At 41.9% G+C, this 17,067-nt stretch overlaps 1 protein-coding gene across 2 annotated transcripts in view; it reads right to left on the minus strand.

The window, feature by feature from the left end:
- The window catches only part of LGI1 (leucine rich glioma inactivated 1), a 57,409-nt gene that overhangs the window by 15,742 nt on the left and 24,600 nt on the right, over window positions 1-17,067 (minus strand). Inside the window, exons 3-4 of one of the 2 annotated variants that reach the window (XM_036734162.1) lie at window positions 11,952-12,023; window positions 11,787-11,858 (exon numbers count right to left, since the gene is read on the minus strand). In XM_036734162.1, the coding sequence (XP_036590057.1) occupies window positions 11,787-11,858; window positions 11,952-12,023 (144 nt within the window). The remainder of the gene's footprint in view (window positions 1-11,786; window positions 11,859-11,951; window positions 12,024-17,067) is intronic. The other variant, XM_036734163.1, reaches the window with a different exon arrangement.

The following is a 17,067-nucleotide window of genomic DNA, read 5'->3' on the forward strand; positions in this document are numbered from 1 at the left end:
TCTCTCTCCCTCATACTCCTCCTTCCCTGACTTGGAAAAAGAAAAATGAAAATAAAAACCTCTGTAACAAATATTCAGTCAAACAAAACAAATTTCATGCTGGCCAGGTCTGAAAAATTTCCCATTCTGCATCTTGAGTCCACCACCTCTTTGTCAGAGGGTAGGTAGCATGCTTTACTATTGGTCTTCTGGAATTGTAGTTTAATCTCATAATTTTGCCCAATCTTTCAGGGACACTACTATAGTTCTCAGGGTTGGGTATACAGTAGGTGCTCAATACATACAAATTCACTGCCCTTCTGAACCTGAGAGGAATCCAGGAGAGGTAAATCACTGAGTCCTAGAAGGTTCTGGAAGGAATTATCTAGATTATCTAATCTATCCCTTTCATTTTGCAGAAGAAGAGGTTCAGAGAAGTAAAATACCTTACTCAGAGTCACACACTGAACCAGTAGCAGAGCTGGGTGGTGCAATTAATATCACATGGCCTCCATAGTAAATCTGACTTATGTTGATATTACAATTATTTCTTTTCATAGGATCCTAAATATAGAGCTATAAGGGATCTTAGATATCATTTAGTTCAGTCCTGTAATTTTAGAAATGAGGAAACTGAGACAAAGAGGGCTAAATGATTTAAATGTTCAAGGTCACATAAGTAGTAAGTGGAGGAGCTGGAATTTGAACTCAGGATTCTAAGGATTCTAAGGTTTGGCTCTCATTCTACTGTACCACATACTGCCTCCTCCCTAGCTTTGTGCCCTGTACTCTATAGATCCGTTGCTATGTAAAATAATCTTCTCCCCACACCTTCTTTTAGCGCTTGTAGATAAAGCGATTATATTCCTGGGCAGCCAGTGTAGATTAAATGTATATAACAAACCATTTTCTAAGCCTGCTCCATATCTTGAGCCAGGAAACTATGTATCTGGAGAGAGAGATGCTCATCTAGGCCAATAATGATTCAGTCTCCCTTGTTATCTCTGCTTTAGAATTGCTAGGCCAAACAAGAAGGCTCTTCTCTGCCCCAGGTTGCTCTTGGCCTCCAAGATAGAGATGGCTAGCTATAAATTATATAGCATGTTCTCATGGGAACAACCAAACCAGACCAAAAACCCTGACCTAGTTCTACATTACCTTGAGCAAATCCCTGACTCTCTCTGGGCCTAAGTTACCTCACCCACAAAAAAAAGAGAAGTGGGCTAAGTGACCTGTAAAATCCTATCAAGCTCCAGAAAAGTCTACAATGTACCTTGAGTTCTTGTCCTAAACTAATTGAAAATTATCTAATATTATAATTAACTAGTTATCAATCAGTTTATACACCAGAATTTAGAAAGCACCCATGTCAACTTAGGCTGTTCACAAAGCAACAATACACTTTGCCTGTGACTACTACTATTACATGGGTCCTAAAACAGAACCATTTGTGATGTGGGCTTCTCTGGCAAAAGAATGTACTGTACATCAGAATGTAAGTTCCTTGTAGGTAGGGTTAAATCACTATTGTGTTTGTGTCTCTGGTGCCTAGCATAGTATTTGACGCAAAGTAAATGTTTAATAAATGCTTATTGATTGAAGGATACAAAACCAGGACCATCTCTAGACTGGACATTTAACTTTGTTTATTTAAGACTTAAATTCATTGTTGGAGTAGAATTGCCAAATGTCCACAGACAGATAGCCTTTGCTTTCAAATAGGAATCAGGGTAATTCCTTCTGTTTTAGTGTTCTCTTTGTTTACACGAGAAAAAAACATCATCCCGATCTGAAAATGGGACCAGCTGTATCCCTCTCCCCACCCCCAGAACAGAACAGACCAGCTCAAATGGTATGGTTTCCCAAAATGTACTGTCAGGGCTATTGGGTTCTGTTGTTAAGAATGTACCGCCCACAGCCATATGTGCAGGCCTGTTCTTCCCGGCATTGTAGATAGCCTCGTCTTCATTTTTATCTCACTGAATCAGTATTTCTTAAAGAGCAATCTTTTAAAATTCCAAAACATTTTAAAAATGCATAACCTCTCTAAATTACCATTTTGACATTAAAGCTGCAGGAATGGTTATTAAAATCCTCACTTGCAAAAAAGAAAAAAAAAGCAACAAAACCGGAGCAGGTGCTTTCCAGGTAGCTATTTATGTACTCCTCTGTTCAAGTTCACACAGCATGTCGTAGTGGATAAAAGACTGGCCTTGGGGTCAGAAAGACCTGCGTTCCTGTCCTGCCTCTAACTTATACTAAAAATGGGACCACAGGTAAGTTCCTTAACCTTTCAATGCCCCCAGGCAACTCTTAAAATCATGAGTTACAAATGTGACCTCCAGTACTGGAGGGAGTTTTCTCACCAGGGAGTTCCCCACATAGATAGAATCATAGGTTGGGGTGGGGCGAGAGATGAAGGGAGGGAGAAGGAAAGAGCTGTGGACTTGGGGTCAGAAGACCTGTGCTTTAATCCTGGCGCTGACACTTAGTAGATACGTTACCTTGGGCAAATCACTTTACCTGTGAGAGCCTTGGTTACCTGATCTATAAAATTTAAATAATAATCCTGGCACTGTCTACCCACATTGCCCCCACCCAGGGCTGTTGTGTGGCTCAGAGGAGGTAATGTATGCAAAGCATTTTGTAATCCTTAAAGCAATATATAAACATAAGCTATTAGGGGGCTAACTGTGAGATGATAAGCATCTTATGACAAAGATTTCTTGTATATCTTCTAACATCCGATGCAGTGCTAGATATCTGGTAAGGGTTCAGTAGATACTTGGAAGGTGATAAAAATTCTTCCCGAATGTTACATATAAATATATGCCAACAGTAATTTTTCCCCAGAGTACTGGATCACAGCCTACCTGAAGTGATGGCTTCAGAAATATTACTAAATAGCTCATGGGGATTGGAAGAGCTTCATACGGATACTTAGTATGATGCTATTACTACCGGCTATAAGCTAATTTCAAACTGGTCTCTAAGGCCATGTTTAGAAGATTAAGCATGAGAAGGTGGGATAAGGTTGTTGCTTTTTAAAATAACTATTCAAAAAGCATTTATTAAGTACCTGCTATATTCCAGGCACCTTGCTTGGCCCAGGAGATAAAAAAACAAAAACGAAACTAGCTCAACTCATTTTAGTTCAGGTATGAAATTTCAAGATGCCAAGCAGGTTCCTAGGGAAGGCTTTAGAGTCAGGCTGTGAAGTCCAAATCTAGTCTCTGTGCCTGTAATTGCCTAATACTACATCCTTTTGTAGACTGGGTCTAAACACAGATTGGCCATTGCCTTGAGTTTCTTAGCTTTGGAATCTTTCATTTCCCCCTACCCCAATTCACTGTGCAGGTCAAGCCTTGAGCCATCTTAATCAAGGTCCTCCTTCTCATTGGGCAACAGCTGTATTTTCTTTACCTTAGGATTGTTTGCTTTCACTGCGGCTGGAAGAATAAGCTAAGGTGAATAGGTTGAAGAAGAGGTAGTATGGCCTAGGAGATAGTAAGCTGGCTGTGAATAGTTAGGTTCAGGTTCCAGCTCTAGCATATACTGTACTGGCTGTCCTTAAACCTCTCAGCACTCTCTCTAAGAAACTCTCCACAACTATAAATTACAAAGAAGATGCTAACCTGCATTGGTAGAGGGAGTTCCTCATTGGGAGGTCCCAAATCAATGAAACCATCATTCCTCTGCCTACATAGGTTGAAACTTAAATTTATAAAGAAAAAATAAATCAACTTCTGAAACAAGTTGACTTTGATCTTGAAATACACGATCAGAAGGAGCATCATGAAGGAACACTCAACTCTCCATACTCAACACTCAACACTGCAGCCCAAAGTCTCAGAAGTCCTGGGTTTTAGGCCTTCCTGTGCCACTTGTTAGTGGTACGAACTCCAACAAGTTACTTTATGTGTCTGGGTTTTAGTTTCTTCATCTATAAAATGAGAGGGTTCATTTCCAAGGTCCTTTCAAGCCCTAATCCTATGACTGGCTTTAAGTCTCAAAGTAGAAAGCCAGGAAGGATATTTGGGTTCCAAAATGCCAAGAGAATTCAAAACACTCCTCAGCAAACAGTGTTTTCAAATGTGGCCAAAAGGAGAAATTGGAAAGGAATAAAAATCTCATCTAATTTTCAGTAAGTTCTCATAATGGCAGATTACTGACATGGAGAGACGAGTTAATAATCTCCTCACATTCAGAGCTAAGTAAATTCAGGGAAGCAGAACCAGTTCATAGATTTATTAGTCAGTTCAAAAACATAAGAACAAAGCTGGGAACAAAAAGCCAACTGAAATCTCTCTAAGAAAGCCAATGTGAGCGAAGAATCAAACAAGGAAAATGCAAATCACTGAGGAACCTGGCTGCGCTGATCTTTGACTGTGATTCCTTAGTGCCTTTTCTATTCCCGGACACTATGGGGGAGGGGGAGGGGGGGGAGTCTGGCAAGCAGGTGATAATAACCTTTCAAAAATCTTTACATGCAGCTTTTAAAAAAAGAGATGATTGGTTCTTCCCACCCATTACTAACTGTGTCTCTAGCCAAAGATGGTATGGTTTGAATTAAGTTAGAGGCAGAATGTCCACCTCATTTGATCATTCTGGTGACCAGACTGAGTTGCCTTTGCTCCCTTTTAACGTCTTCTGATGCTCAGCGGTCATCTAAGACACTCAGGTGTGTACCTGCAGGTGTTGTGTACGGCCCACGGTAGCTGAGGCCCAGGGGTCTTTGCTATTCTCTCCCTCCTGCCATTTTCTGGGTCAGCCTCAGCAGCAGCAGTATACTAATGATAAACTTCGTATCAGCTTACCAGTGCTGGGACTGAGAAGGGCAGAAGGAGCCATGAGTTACAGGACTAGCCTTGTTTGTATGATCTTTTGTCCCTAACTGGTGGCAGGTGCCAACCCTGGCCCTTTCTCTCTTGTCATCTATTTCAAAGACTGGAGGGCTGATACAAGTGACCTTGCTCTGTTAAAATGTACCAACTGGTAAAACTGATGCGGAATTATACAGCTGATGCTAACAGGGCCTCCCCTAGAACCCAGGGCCAAACTCCAAATTTTGAACAAATTTATGTCTGACTCCAACCCCTTTTAGTATTCCATTCCTCCCTATCTGCCCTAGGAATGCCAACACCCTAGACTGTCTTTCCAGGGCTAATTTCTTCCCTCTCTCCTCTGGTTCCCCGATCAGGGCACCTTTACCTTTTAATTTCTTATTTGGCTCCATATAGATTGCCCAAAGAAATTCAATCAAACTCCTTAACCTAGGGCCCTGCCCAGCCTTCTTTTACACTACTCCCCTCCATGTGTATTATGTTTGAGCCAAACTGGACTATTCACTGTCCTCTGCAGACATCCTATGCTATCCCACTTACATGCATTCACTCATGTTGCTCCTTATACCTGAAATGCCCTCTCCATGTTCATTCTCCCCTTGAAATTCTCCTCATTCTTTAATGGTCAGCTCAAATGCCCTGTCCTTGTTGTCCTAGTAAGTAATAATCCTTCACCCCTGGAACCTTGCATAGTGCTTGACATATCTCTCCAGAATCATTTTGTGTTTTAGTTGTTTGCATTTATATTCTTCTAAATCTTCAGAAATTTACAAAACAACTTTAAAGACCACCTCACACCTATCAGAGTGGCTAACATGACAGAAGAGGAAAATGCTGGATGTTGGAGGAGATATGGGAAGACTGGGTCACTAATGCACTGTTGGTGGAGTTGTGAACTGATCCAACCATTCTGGAGAGTAATTTGGAACTATGCCCAAAGAGTTATAAAACTGTACATACTCTTTGATCAAGCAATACCACTTCTAAGTCTATATCCCAAAGAGATAAAAAAAAGGGGGAAAAGGACCTATTTGTACAAAAATAATTAGAGCAGATCTTTTTGTGGTGGCTAAGAGTTGGAAATCGAAGGGATGCCCATCCATTGGGGAATGGCTAACTAAGCTGTGGTATATGATCATAATGGAATATTACTGTGCTATAAGAAATGATAAGCAGGATGATTTCAGATAAACCTGGAAAGATTTACATTAGCTGATGCACAGTGAAGTGAACAGAACTAGATCATTATACACAATAACAGCAATATTGTTTGATGAAGAACTGTGAATGACTTAGCTATTCTCAGCAATACAATGATCCAAGACAATTCCAAAAGACTAAAGAAGAAGTGGACTATCTGACTCCAGAGAAAGAATTGATATTGTTTGAATACAGACTGAAGCATGCTATTTTTCACTTTTTTATTTCATTTTTTTTTCTTTTATCAGAGTCTTCTTGTACAAAATGACTAATATGGAAACGTTTTACATAATTGCACGTGTATATCCTATATCTGATTGCTTACCATCTCAGGGAGGGAGGAGGGAAGGGAGAAGGAGGGATAGAATTTGGAACTCAAAATTTTAAATAAAAATGTTAAAAAATTGGGGGAAAAGTAATGAACTATCCCAGGTAAATAGTAAAAGGTGTCAATTGCATTAACTTTTCATTTGAGCAGGGCAACTGTTAAATTTTTGTATTTGTTTCAAGTCTATAACATTAAGCATTTTACCTAGTATAATATGTATTTATTCATCTCTTGCAGTTAGCCACAACAAATAAATATATGCACAATCTAAATTTTTCATTTATCAAAAACATTTCTTTTGATTTTTTTTCACTCTGATCAATTGATTAATCATAGATAATTTTAGAATGGTTTTAAAGGTCCACTTTTTAATGTCAAAAAATAAATCTTCAGAAATTGAAACCAGAGGGAACCTTAGAAACTATCTAATTCAACCTCTTTATTGACAGCTGAGGTAACTGACATCCATAGAAGTTAAATGACTCACCCAAGGTCACACAGATAGTGTGAGGAGCACAGCTGGCATTTGAACACAGGTATAGTAACCCCAAATACAGTTTTCTTTCCATCTCACTGTATTCCTCTATAAGATTTTGAGATTAATTGGCAACAAGGACCATATTTTTTTATTTTTTTTTATTTCGAGGACCATGTTTTATTTAGCTTTTTATGAAATCTTATTTGATCTTACTTAGTGTTTAGCACAGTTCTTAGTACATAGCAAATGCTTAACAAATATTTATTGAAGTTCTCATTTCCTACGGAAACTTATTTGCAGGGCAGCTAGGAGGTATAGTGGTTAGAGTACTGGCCCTGGAGTCAAGAGGACCTGAGTTCAAATCCAACCTCAGACATTTACTTGCTGTGTGACCCTAGGCAAGTTATTTAACCCTGATTGCCTCAAAAAGAAAGAAACTTATCTGCCCTGTGTCTCACTTCCTCAAAGCTATATTCTTTTAAGGAACCAGACAGTCACAGAATGGTAGATATCTGGAAGAGACATTAGAAATACTCTAGGTCAATCCCTGCTCATTTTACAAAAAAGGAAACTGAGGCCGGGAGTGGGGCTAGCTTACCAAAGTCATACAGCTAGCTAATAAGAGAACATGTAATAATGAGAAGAAGCTGAAAAGCCTTCATCCTATTCAGGCTACTGCCATCAGGCAGCTGGAAAGGCCTTCTCTTAACCTACACGCCAGTGACCATGGCAAGGTCCTGGTTTCCCAACCACAGTACTGCTACTTAGGCCACGTAGCAGCTCCTCAATGGGCTGCCTTCACTGGGGCTTCCAGAGATGTGGCCAGGGTTCCCTGTGGCCACAGAACTGAGGATCCCAGTCTCCAGTCAGGAGGCTGTGCTAATATTGAATTACAGAAGGCAGGACCACTGGTGGGTGAGTGTACCCTATCAGGATTTGATCTTCTTCCAGAAAAGCTAATTGTGACTAGTACTATCTCGAGAGTACAGCAAATCGGAACAACTGTTCTGTGTCCTGGCCATAGGGCTGGGCAGTGACTCAGGAAGGCAGCCAGTACGGGGGTGGGGGAGTGGCAGGCAATGTCAGAAAGAGATACCTCCCAAGATGGTCCTAAAAAAGAAGTGAGGTTCCTACTTATAGTCGGACTATCACTTCTTCCAGCACCAAGGCAAAGGAGGGAACATGTGGACTAGTGAGGGAAGGGACTTAGCACAGGGGTTCTAGCCCTGGCTCTACAATACAGTCACTCTGCGGCTTCTCTGAAGGTCTGAGTTTCCTTGCTGCGGATTAGAATATCTATGTGGTTCCTTCTAGCCATAACAGCCTATGGTTCTGTAACTGCCTCCCCCTCTCAGACTGTCTTTTCATGATAACCTTTCCCCTTCCAGGAGATCCCTTAAGGGATTCTAGTGATTTGGGGAAAATATTTGTCAATCTTGTCCATCATGCTCTTAGTTTGCATGAAATACAAACATTTAGAATGAGGGAAATGCTATAGTTCTGCCATCCCCTCCCCTAGCCGGGCCACGTCTAGAATATTATGTCCTATTTTGGGCACTGCATTTTTGGTGAGAGACAAGTTAGAGTGCACCCAGTGGAGGGAGATGAGGCTGGTGAGAAGTTATTATTTGAGATTCGGTTGAAAGAGCTATGGCTGTTTAGTTCAGAGAAAGAGAAAATTAAGTGTGTGGAGGTAGGAGTGGGGGAGATGGGACGATTACAATTTTCAAATATTCTAAGGTCTATGTTATAGAAAAAGGATTAAATTTACTCTGCCTGGTCCCTGAGGGCAGAACAAGCAATAACAGGGGGAAGTTATAGGGAGGCAGATTTCAATTCAGTATCGGGAGAACTTCCTCAAAATTTGAGCTATCCAAAATTGGAATGGATGACCTCAAAAATTAGGGAATCACTGGAGGATTTCAAGCGGGATTTGTCTAATCCAGGGGTGGGGAACCTGCAGCCTTGAGGCCACATGTGGCCTTCTAGGTCCTGGGGTGCAGCCTTTTGACTGAGTCCAAGTTTTACAAAACAAATCCTTTTATTAAGGGGATTTATTCTGTGAAGTTTGGATTCAGTCAAAGGGCTGTACTTGAGGACCTACAGGGCCACAATGTGGCCTTGGGGCTGCCAGTTATCTTCCCCTGGTCTAATTCCTTCTCTGGGATTTTAAAGAGGGAATTCTTGCTTCTGGTAAGAACTCAACTAGGTTATCTCTTGAGTCCCTTCCTACTCAAAGGTTCTTTCTTTCTAAGAGCCATAAAGACTGCAATCTCCTCGAGGGCAGGGATAATGAGCACTTAGGACACATACTTACCTATACGGTAGGAGCTCCACAATATTTCACTTATATAAAAAGATTGGGAGGTTGGAGGGCAAGGAAAGCCTCACCTCATGGGCTACCCTCAACCCTGCATCACCATTAGATGGATGGCCTTTGCCATGACCCAAAATTATCATTCATTTTGACCAGGTGGCCCAGGTAGAATGCTGAGACACAACTGGCTGATTTTCATGGGTTGTTGAACAACCACTGTTAATGCTCTATAGTGAGGAGGGTTGAAAGAGAATCCCTTCTCACTTGTGAAGGGAGGCCTGGGTGAAGGGCTGAGGAGGAGGATGTAGCTAGGGTCCAGAGCCTGCCTTCCATGTAGGCTGAGTGAATGGGAACCTTCACAGCGGGTCCTGCCTGCCATGGTGTTCCAGAGCCCTTTGCTGCCTGGTCACTCTCTAATTAGGTTATGAGCTCCTGGAGAGCAAGGACCATCTCGTATTTCTTTTGTCCCTCCTGTTGAGCACATAGTTGGCTTTGTTGAGTTAGACTGAATTGGATGGAATGTGTTCCCAGTTAAAGTCATAAGACTCCCTCCATTCAGGTCTGTAGTCGCTTTAGAGTATTTGGGGCAGTGCTCTATTTATTTGGGGATGTTCAAGTCCCAGCTGGAAGCCTTCCTCAACCTTCCCCTTCCTGCCCTCCCTCATTCCTCCATCCCCACCACCATAGCGAGGGAAGACGGGAGACACCACAGAGCAGAGTGAGCACTCTCTAGCCTCCATTGTTACTCAGACATTTCCAGAACAGCAGTGAGTACTTGGCATCTTCAGAGTGCAACTTAAGACCTTCTGTTTGTATTGAATCAGAATAGGGGAAGAGATGGAGAAAAATATATCTAATGACTTCCAGTGTTACTGCCTGCTCTATCATCAGCTCGCTGAGTTATGCTCAGACCAACTGCTGAGGTGTAAAAACCACATGTACCTCATAATTCTATCTAGAGTCCCATTCAACTCAGTCAGAAACCTTTATTAAGTATCTACTGAGTGCTAGGCACAATCTAGGTGTTAGAGATAAAAATAAAAGCTAGCATTTATATAGCACTTCAAGGTATTACAAATATTATTTCATCTGACCCTCACAACAATACTGGGAGGTCCGTGCTGTTATCATTCTCGTTTTACTGATAAGAAACCTGAGGCAAAGTGAGGTCAAGCGACTTGCTCAGGGTCACACAGTAAGTGCCTGAGGCTGGATTTGAAATCAGGTCTTTCTGACTGCAGGTCCATTACTTTATTTAAGGGGCCAACCAGCCACTTCTATTTATTATATCTATAAAAAGAAGAAAACGTTTATACAAAAGGAAGGAAGCATTCATTAAGTACAACTATGCACCAGGCACTGTTTTACAGATATCTCATTTGAGGCTCAGAACAACCCTGGGAGGTAGCTGCTATTATTTATCCCTGTTTTACAGATGTAGAAACTGAGGCAGACAGAGGTTAAGTGACTCGTCTAGGGACACACAGGTAGTAAGTGATGGAAGCTGGATTTAAACCCAAGTCTTTCTGATTCTAGGCCCAGTGCTTTATGCAATGTGCCACCTAGTTGCCCCACGAAATAGTACCTACTGTGGAGAAGTATATATATTTGCATTAGTGAAGAATTAATAAATTATGGCCTTGTTTGCATTTTTACTTTTAGATATTGTTTCCAAATTTATCTTGAAATATGAACTTTTAACATGTTGGGTCCTAAGTCATATTTCTGCTTGGGGTCCTAGGCTCTTCCTGAAGAGGCGATCAGTTGTAGAATATAAAACAAGAGATTTGAAGTCACTTGGGTCTGAATTCCAGTTCTGGCACATTCTGGTTGGGCGACTATGAGCAAGTCATTTAAGCTAAGCATCATTTTCCTCATCTCTAAAATGGGGATAATGCCCAGAGGACTTACCTTACCTACCAAAGGAAAATAAAGCATGCAACTTTAAAGCAGTAGAAGAATGTCAGCTCTCATTAGCATCTGTAAAAGGAGGAGGCTGGACCAGGGCATCTTCAAGGTCCCTCCCTACTCTAAAACCTTATCTCTTTATTCCAGGATGCAGTTGGAGGCTCAGGTGACTCTCCAAGGAATTCACTTACTGAGGAAGCCTCTATGAGGCACCAATAGAGTTGTTGGTTTGATTATAAATTCCGTCTAGAACAAGTTTGCTTGGCATCATTCAGAAAAAGCAACCATGAGGAGGAATTTATTTTGTACTTTTTCAATGCCCTTGTTTACTTGGTTACATTTTTTATGTGAGTTAATACCGAGTTCAGGTTTACACGGATAGGAGAATAATAGCAAAGTCGAAGGTTTAAATGGTCGATCCTCAATCACCCATGCTGTTGGAGGTGGGCAGTGATTTTGGCAACCCCAATATGATTTTTTTTCCTCATGATTTCTTTGTAAGAGACTGCCTTCCAGATCACATTCCTTAGTTTAATATTCAAATTAATCTCTAATCACTTGAGAACACACAAATGAATGCATGTTAGATGCAAGTGAGGACAGGGGATGGTCCAGGTTTTAAAATAACCCATAACGTCCCGGATGATCCCTACACAAATAATCAGAGTTGACTGAATATTCAATCAGCAAGAAGAAGAAGAAGGAGGAGGAACACGCAACCTCTGTACTTACAGGTGGATTAAGGACTTTAGGCCCCGAAAACTATGTCTTGAGATTGACTTGATGTTGTTGTTTTCTATGAATCTGCAACAGGTTATAACTTTTTAGTCAAACAACGACAGCAGCTGGGAAGCTCGCGCACTGAATTGTGACGAGAAGCCCAAGAGGCGCACTTACAGGTACTCGAGGTGAGGGAGGCCGGTGAAGGCGTCGTCGCTGATCACGTCAAAGGAGTTGGATGTGAACAACCTGCAGAGAAGAGATAGGGTTGAAGATCTGAGACTGTGAGAGTGGCCACAGTCACCAGGTTTGCCGCCTCTGATCCCTGTGCCGGGGGAAGCTCAGTATGGAAAACACCTGCTGGCTGCCTCTTAGGATGGAGTCCTTTGGGTAATTTCTGAAGCAGTTTTTGTAGTCCCAAATGGTCTAGCTATAAAAAGCTTGTGGCACATGTGCTGATCCATCTCCCTCCCCGTCTTACACACACACACACACACACACACACACACTCTCTCTCTCTCTCTCTCTCTCTCTCTCTCTCTCTCTCTCTCTCTCTGTCTCTGTCTCTCTTCCTGTCCCTGTCTCTGCCAGTGTCTCTTTGTATCTCTCTCTCTCTCTCTCTCTCTCTCTCTCTCTCTTTCTCTCTGTCTCTGTCTCTCTGTCTCTGTCTCTCTCTGTCTCTCTCTCTCTCTCTCTCACACACACACACACACACTTCCCCTCTCTCTGTCTCTCTCTCCCTCTGTCTCTCCCTCTCTGTGTCTCTGTATGTCTCTGTCTCTGTGTTTCTGTGTCTCTGAAACCCTGTGTCTCTGTCTCTGTCTCCCTGTCTCTGTCTCTTTCACACACACACACACACACACACACACACACACACACACAAACACACCCCACAATTAACAGCCCTCACTGCACAGAGACATTTATCCTTATGCTCAGCAGTTACAGTTCAAATTACATTTGAGGCAGGCGAGACCACTCAGTGAGCAAACCTATAGTTTGGAGGAGAAAATTATTCCAGAGATTCCTCTGCTTGGGATTTCTGACAACCAGAGCAACAGTCAGTGGGGTTCCTGACCAGTTGGCCAGGGATGAACCAATAAGGAGGCATGTTAAGTGGTGAGGTGAGAAGATGAGCAGCCAAGCCATCTGTACCAGTTAAGTAATAATTAAACATTTTTTTTGAGAGGGAAGTCAAGTATAAAATGCAGGATGAAGCAAAAAAAAAAAAAAAGAAACATAAGCCCATTTTCTTCTTAAACAATGCAAGTACCACTGGCATTTTGACAAACTGACATCCACTTTCAGAATCAGCAGGAAACATTTTAAAAGCCACTTATGAAATGTAATATACACTGCCAACCACAACACAATGGAGAGCTCTTCAAAGAATATTTCAGATATTCTGAAATGGAAACTTGAAGACAAAAAGGGTGCTATTTTTACGTAGTAATGATATTACTCCGGAAGAAGCCACTTGGCATAGGGGTAAAGAGCAGGCCTCCAAGTCAGGAAGCTCTGGATTCAAGTCCTGCTTCAGACATACATTGGCTGTGTGACACTAGGTGAGTCATTTAACTTTTCAGTGCCCTGGGCACCTCCTATTGACTGACTATAAATTGGGGAGAGGGAGATTACTTACTAGAAGTTCCTTGGCAATTAAATCACAGTTCCTTTAAAAAATAATAACTCACATTCTATGTTGCTTCAAGTTTTATAGAACCTTTCCATACAACAATACTGTGAGATAAGAATCGAGGTGGTAAGTTGCTGGAACTCATACCCCCAAAGGTGGTATGGAGCTTCAAATGTAGCTTCAAAAAGATTTCTAGTTAAACTAATAGATGACATAATGGTTTCAGATAGAAGCTAGAATGTTTGGGGAATGTCCCTAATCTGTAAGGTTAATAACAAGGAGGACAGTAATGATTTTCCGCAAGATGTTCCTGGGTGTCCTTGCCAGAAACAGAGTTGTGATTTGAGTGAACTGTCGGTCTGATTCCGTCAATTCTTTTGTCAAAATGACTAGCTCAGTCACTAGAGGGCTCGGGTTCAGGGTTGTCAGTTTGAGCCCTCCACTCTCAGAGACACTGTGGGGTAAAAGAATAAGCAAAGGCCTTGGCCTTGGGGTTCTGCTCCCAACTCTGTTAGTAATGCTACAAAGGGCAAGTCAATATATTTCTCTGAGTCTCAGTTTCCTTCTCTGTAAAACTGAGAAAGTTGTGCCATATGATCTCTTAATGTTCTTCCAGCTCTAAGATTCTGTGATTCTTATGTCCTTTCCTTAAAGTGTTTTGATTAGTCCCCCAGCTTTTCCCCTCCCAATCTGGCCCCCATTTACTTTTTTCCCATGGTTTTAAGCCCAAGGGCTCCATTATTATCTGAAAAAGAAATAAACAAAAGAACAACAACAGGGCAATGAAGTATTTCTAGTAGGTCACGGGGTAAGACTATATTGCTATTTCAATAAGCCTTAAGTTCTTACTAGTGGCTTTAGGGATCCATGGGAGCGTGGGGGTGGAGGGTGCCCTAAATGAGGATGATGGTACTAGACCCTAAAAAGAGAAAGTGATTGGATCCCTAACTGAGGACTAAGGAAAGTGGCCAGCCTCTCTTAGTTCTTTGGCTTGTCTTTCACCTCAGCTCAGCCAATAGTGAGGACCTAAGGGTGGATTCACTTAGGGAATATAGGTTTAGGACAAGGGAGCGAGAGCATCTGGGAGAAGAAGCCTCTGTAGTAGGAGGGTCAGATTTGGGGGAGTCTATCTTGGCCATGCCTCAAGGCCTACATGTCAATAGTTTGTCAAGCACTCAACCCACTGAAAGATGTGACCTGTTTCCAGAGACTGGGCAGAGGTGGAAGGTGGGCAAGAAAAGGTGAGCTGCTTCGGCCGGAGCCAGACCGTGCAGAGTTCCAGAGTGGGGGAATGAGACAGTAAGCTCAGGGGAGAGAGAACTTTGGGAATATATAAGGAGGGCTCATTTCTTATTGGGACTTTGGTGGGGATGGGCAAATACACGATAGGCTTTCAGTATCCTCAGCCAGTGGGCGAAGGGTGAAATGATGCAAGATGACAGAGCCAGGCAGCTGAGAAAAAAAGTCTTTGCCTAAGAGAGGACTCCTGTGTGCCATATTGAAACCTGGGATAGCAAAAGTACAGAAGACTGTGAAGGGCAACCAAATCTCATCACCATGGAATTAGACTTGAGTTACCATAGATTCCAAGAGCCTTTTAAAGAGTGACATTGACAAACTGGAGAATGTACAGAGAAGGGCAACTGGTATGACTAAGGCCATGTTATAAGAGGAGAAGCATGGGGCTATCTTACTACCAAAGAAAGGACTTAGACATGACCTTAGCCAAACCTAAGTGGGGGAGGATTAGAGTTGATTGTTGTTCTCAAAAGACCTGAAGGGCTAACATGGAAGACTTACAATGTATGATCCGAGAGGGGAGAATTAGGAACACGGGGGAGTAAAGAGAACAAAAAAATTGTCTCAGACTAAAGAAGAATTTCCAAATCATTACAGCTATCCAAAAACTGGTTGCCTAAAGATAGTGAGTTTCCCATCATTGGCAATGTCTAAAGAGAAGCTGAATAACTGCCTCTTCATCTAGTTTGTTGTAAAGAGCATTACTATATCAGGTTAGGGTAGATGGTCATCACCTGTAAGAGCTGTTCCAGCACTGGAGGTTTTATAAATCTAATTTGGTTCATAATGTGGTCATTCCTACTACAAATGCTACAGAGGAGCAGTGGCAATATAATCACTCCCCAGAAACAATGAAACAATGAACAAAATCTGTTTTCTCTTTTGGTGTTTTCATCTCCCCTATCACAAAGCGGAGATCATTTGGATTCCCTAACACAAATATCCTATCCCTTTCAGTGTCTGAAAAAGGGCTTTGTTTCCATCTGTTTCTATTTTACAACTAGAGAGGGCCACTCCTTACTCACTGGAAGGGAGGAGGATAAACTGAGACGGGTCATATAACTAGCAGCTCACTTACAGCCTTAAAGTAGAGCTGTCTTGCCATTTGGGGGTCTGCTCTTCTCAAGGAATTCTTAGCACCACACTGATTTAGTCTCTCTTAGCTTTATAGTATCATTCTGGTATTATCCTTACTTGCCTTCTTCAACCTGGATTCCCTTCCTCCCCAGTCTAGTGGAAAGAGCCTGGAATTTAGGATATGAAGGGCTGGATTCAAATCTCAGCTCTGCTACTTTCTGTGTGACCTTATGAAAGTGACTTAATCTCTCTGGGTCTCAGTTTGCTCATCAATAATTTATGAGGTGCACTAGAGCTTTAAAATCCTATGACCTAGGCAGGAGGGCTCTAGGGGGAGTTGCAAATGTCATTAGTTGATAGAGGACCAAGACTGAACTATGAAACCTTTGTGAATTGTCAGCTGTTTCTGTCTATCACTGTACCCTTCTCCTACTTTGTGCGATTTCTTGAAGTGTTTCAGAGTCATTTCCCCTTTAAATATCTAAAAAGTCGATATACTGTTATCAGAAAGCAGAGAAAAGAATAGGGTGAAAGAAACTGTTCTCTACTCTTTGATGGGGGGTGGGGTGGGATTTAGGGGAGCAAGACAAAGCGATTACACAAGTTTGAAACCTGCAGAGAGCATTAATGAGCCAAGACCTGGCTTGCTAGTGTACGAGGGTGGATAGGATGGGGAAGATAGTTTACAGGGTAAAGGAAATCCCTTGCACCCTGTGGTAACATAAACAGTGGTATCTGTTTTAGCTCCAAAGTTGTGGGGGAAAAATTTAAGGGATTTATATAATGACTTCTCACCCCATAATCTAACATTTCAATGTTTCAGGTGACCAAGATTTCATCAGTGAGCCTGCTTCCTCTGGCACAGATCACACCCCCTCTATGCTTTTGCAGACTGTTGTTTTGTAAGTTGGCTTCATTGAAAATATTTTTCATCCATGGCCAAACCTCTGGTGATGGCTCTGTCAGGTTCTACCAAGCTAGAAAGACTGTGTACAAGCTCAACGTCTGTTCTCTAAGGGACAACCTAGTTAAGATTTCACCTCATGGTTTCAGAAAATAGTAAGACTGGTCGCCACTGACTAAGTCCATTGTAACCATCTCTAACAGCTTTCTGCAGCTGGGGACCTTTGATCTGTCTGATGTTGACACATTCTCCAGTGGTCAAGATGGAGGAGGGAAAGATAAAGACAGGCATGGAAATTGCTCCCAGTCCTGCTATTGTGCAAAATTGCCCAAGAGTATGCCAGTAATTTCAAATCAGACATTCCAAGTAAACAACTC

The sequence above is a fragment of the Trichosurus vulpecula genome, chromosome 8 (genome assembly GCF_011100635.1).
Source record: "Trichosurus vulpecula isolate mTriVul1 chromosome 8, mTriVul1.pri, whole genome shotgun sequence".
NCBI classification, from domain to species: Eukaryota; Metazoa; Chordata; class Mammalia; order Diprotodontia; family Phalangeridae; genus Trichosurus; species Trichosurus vulpecula.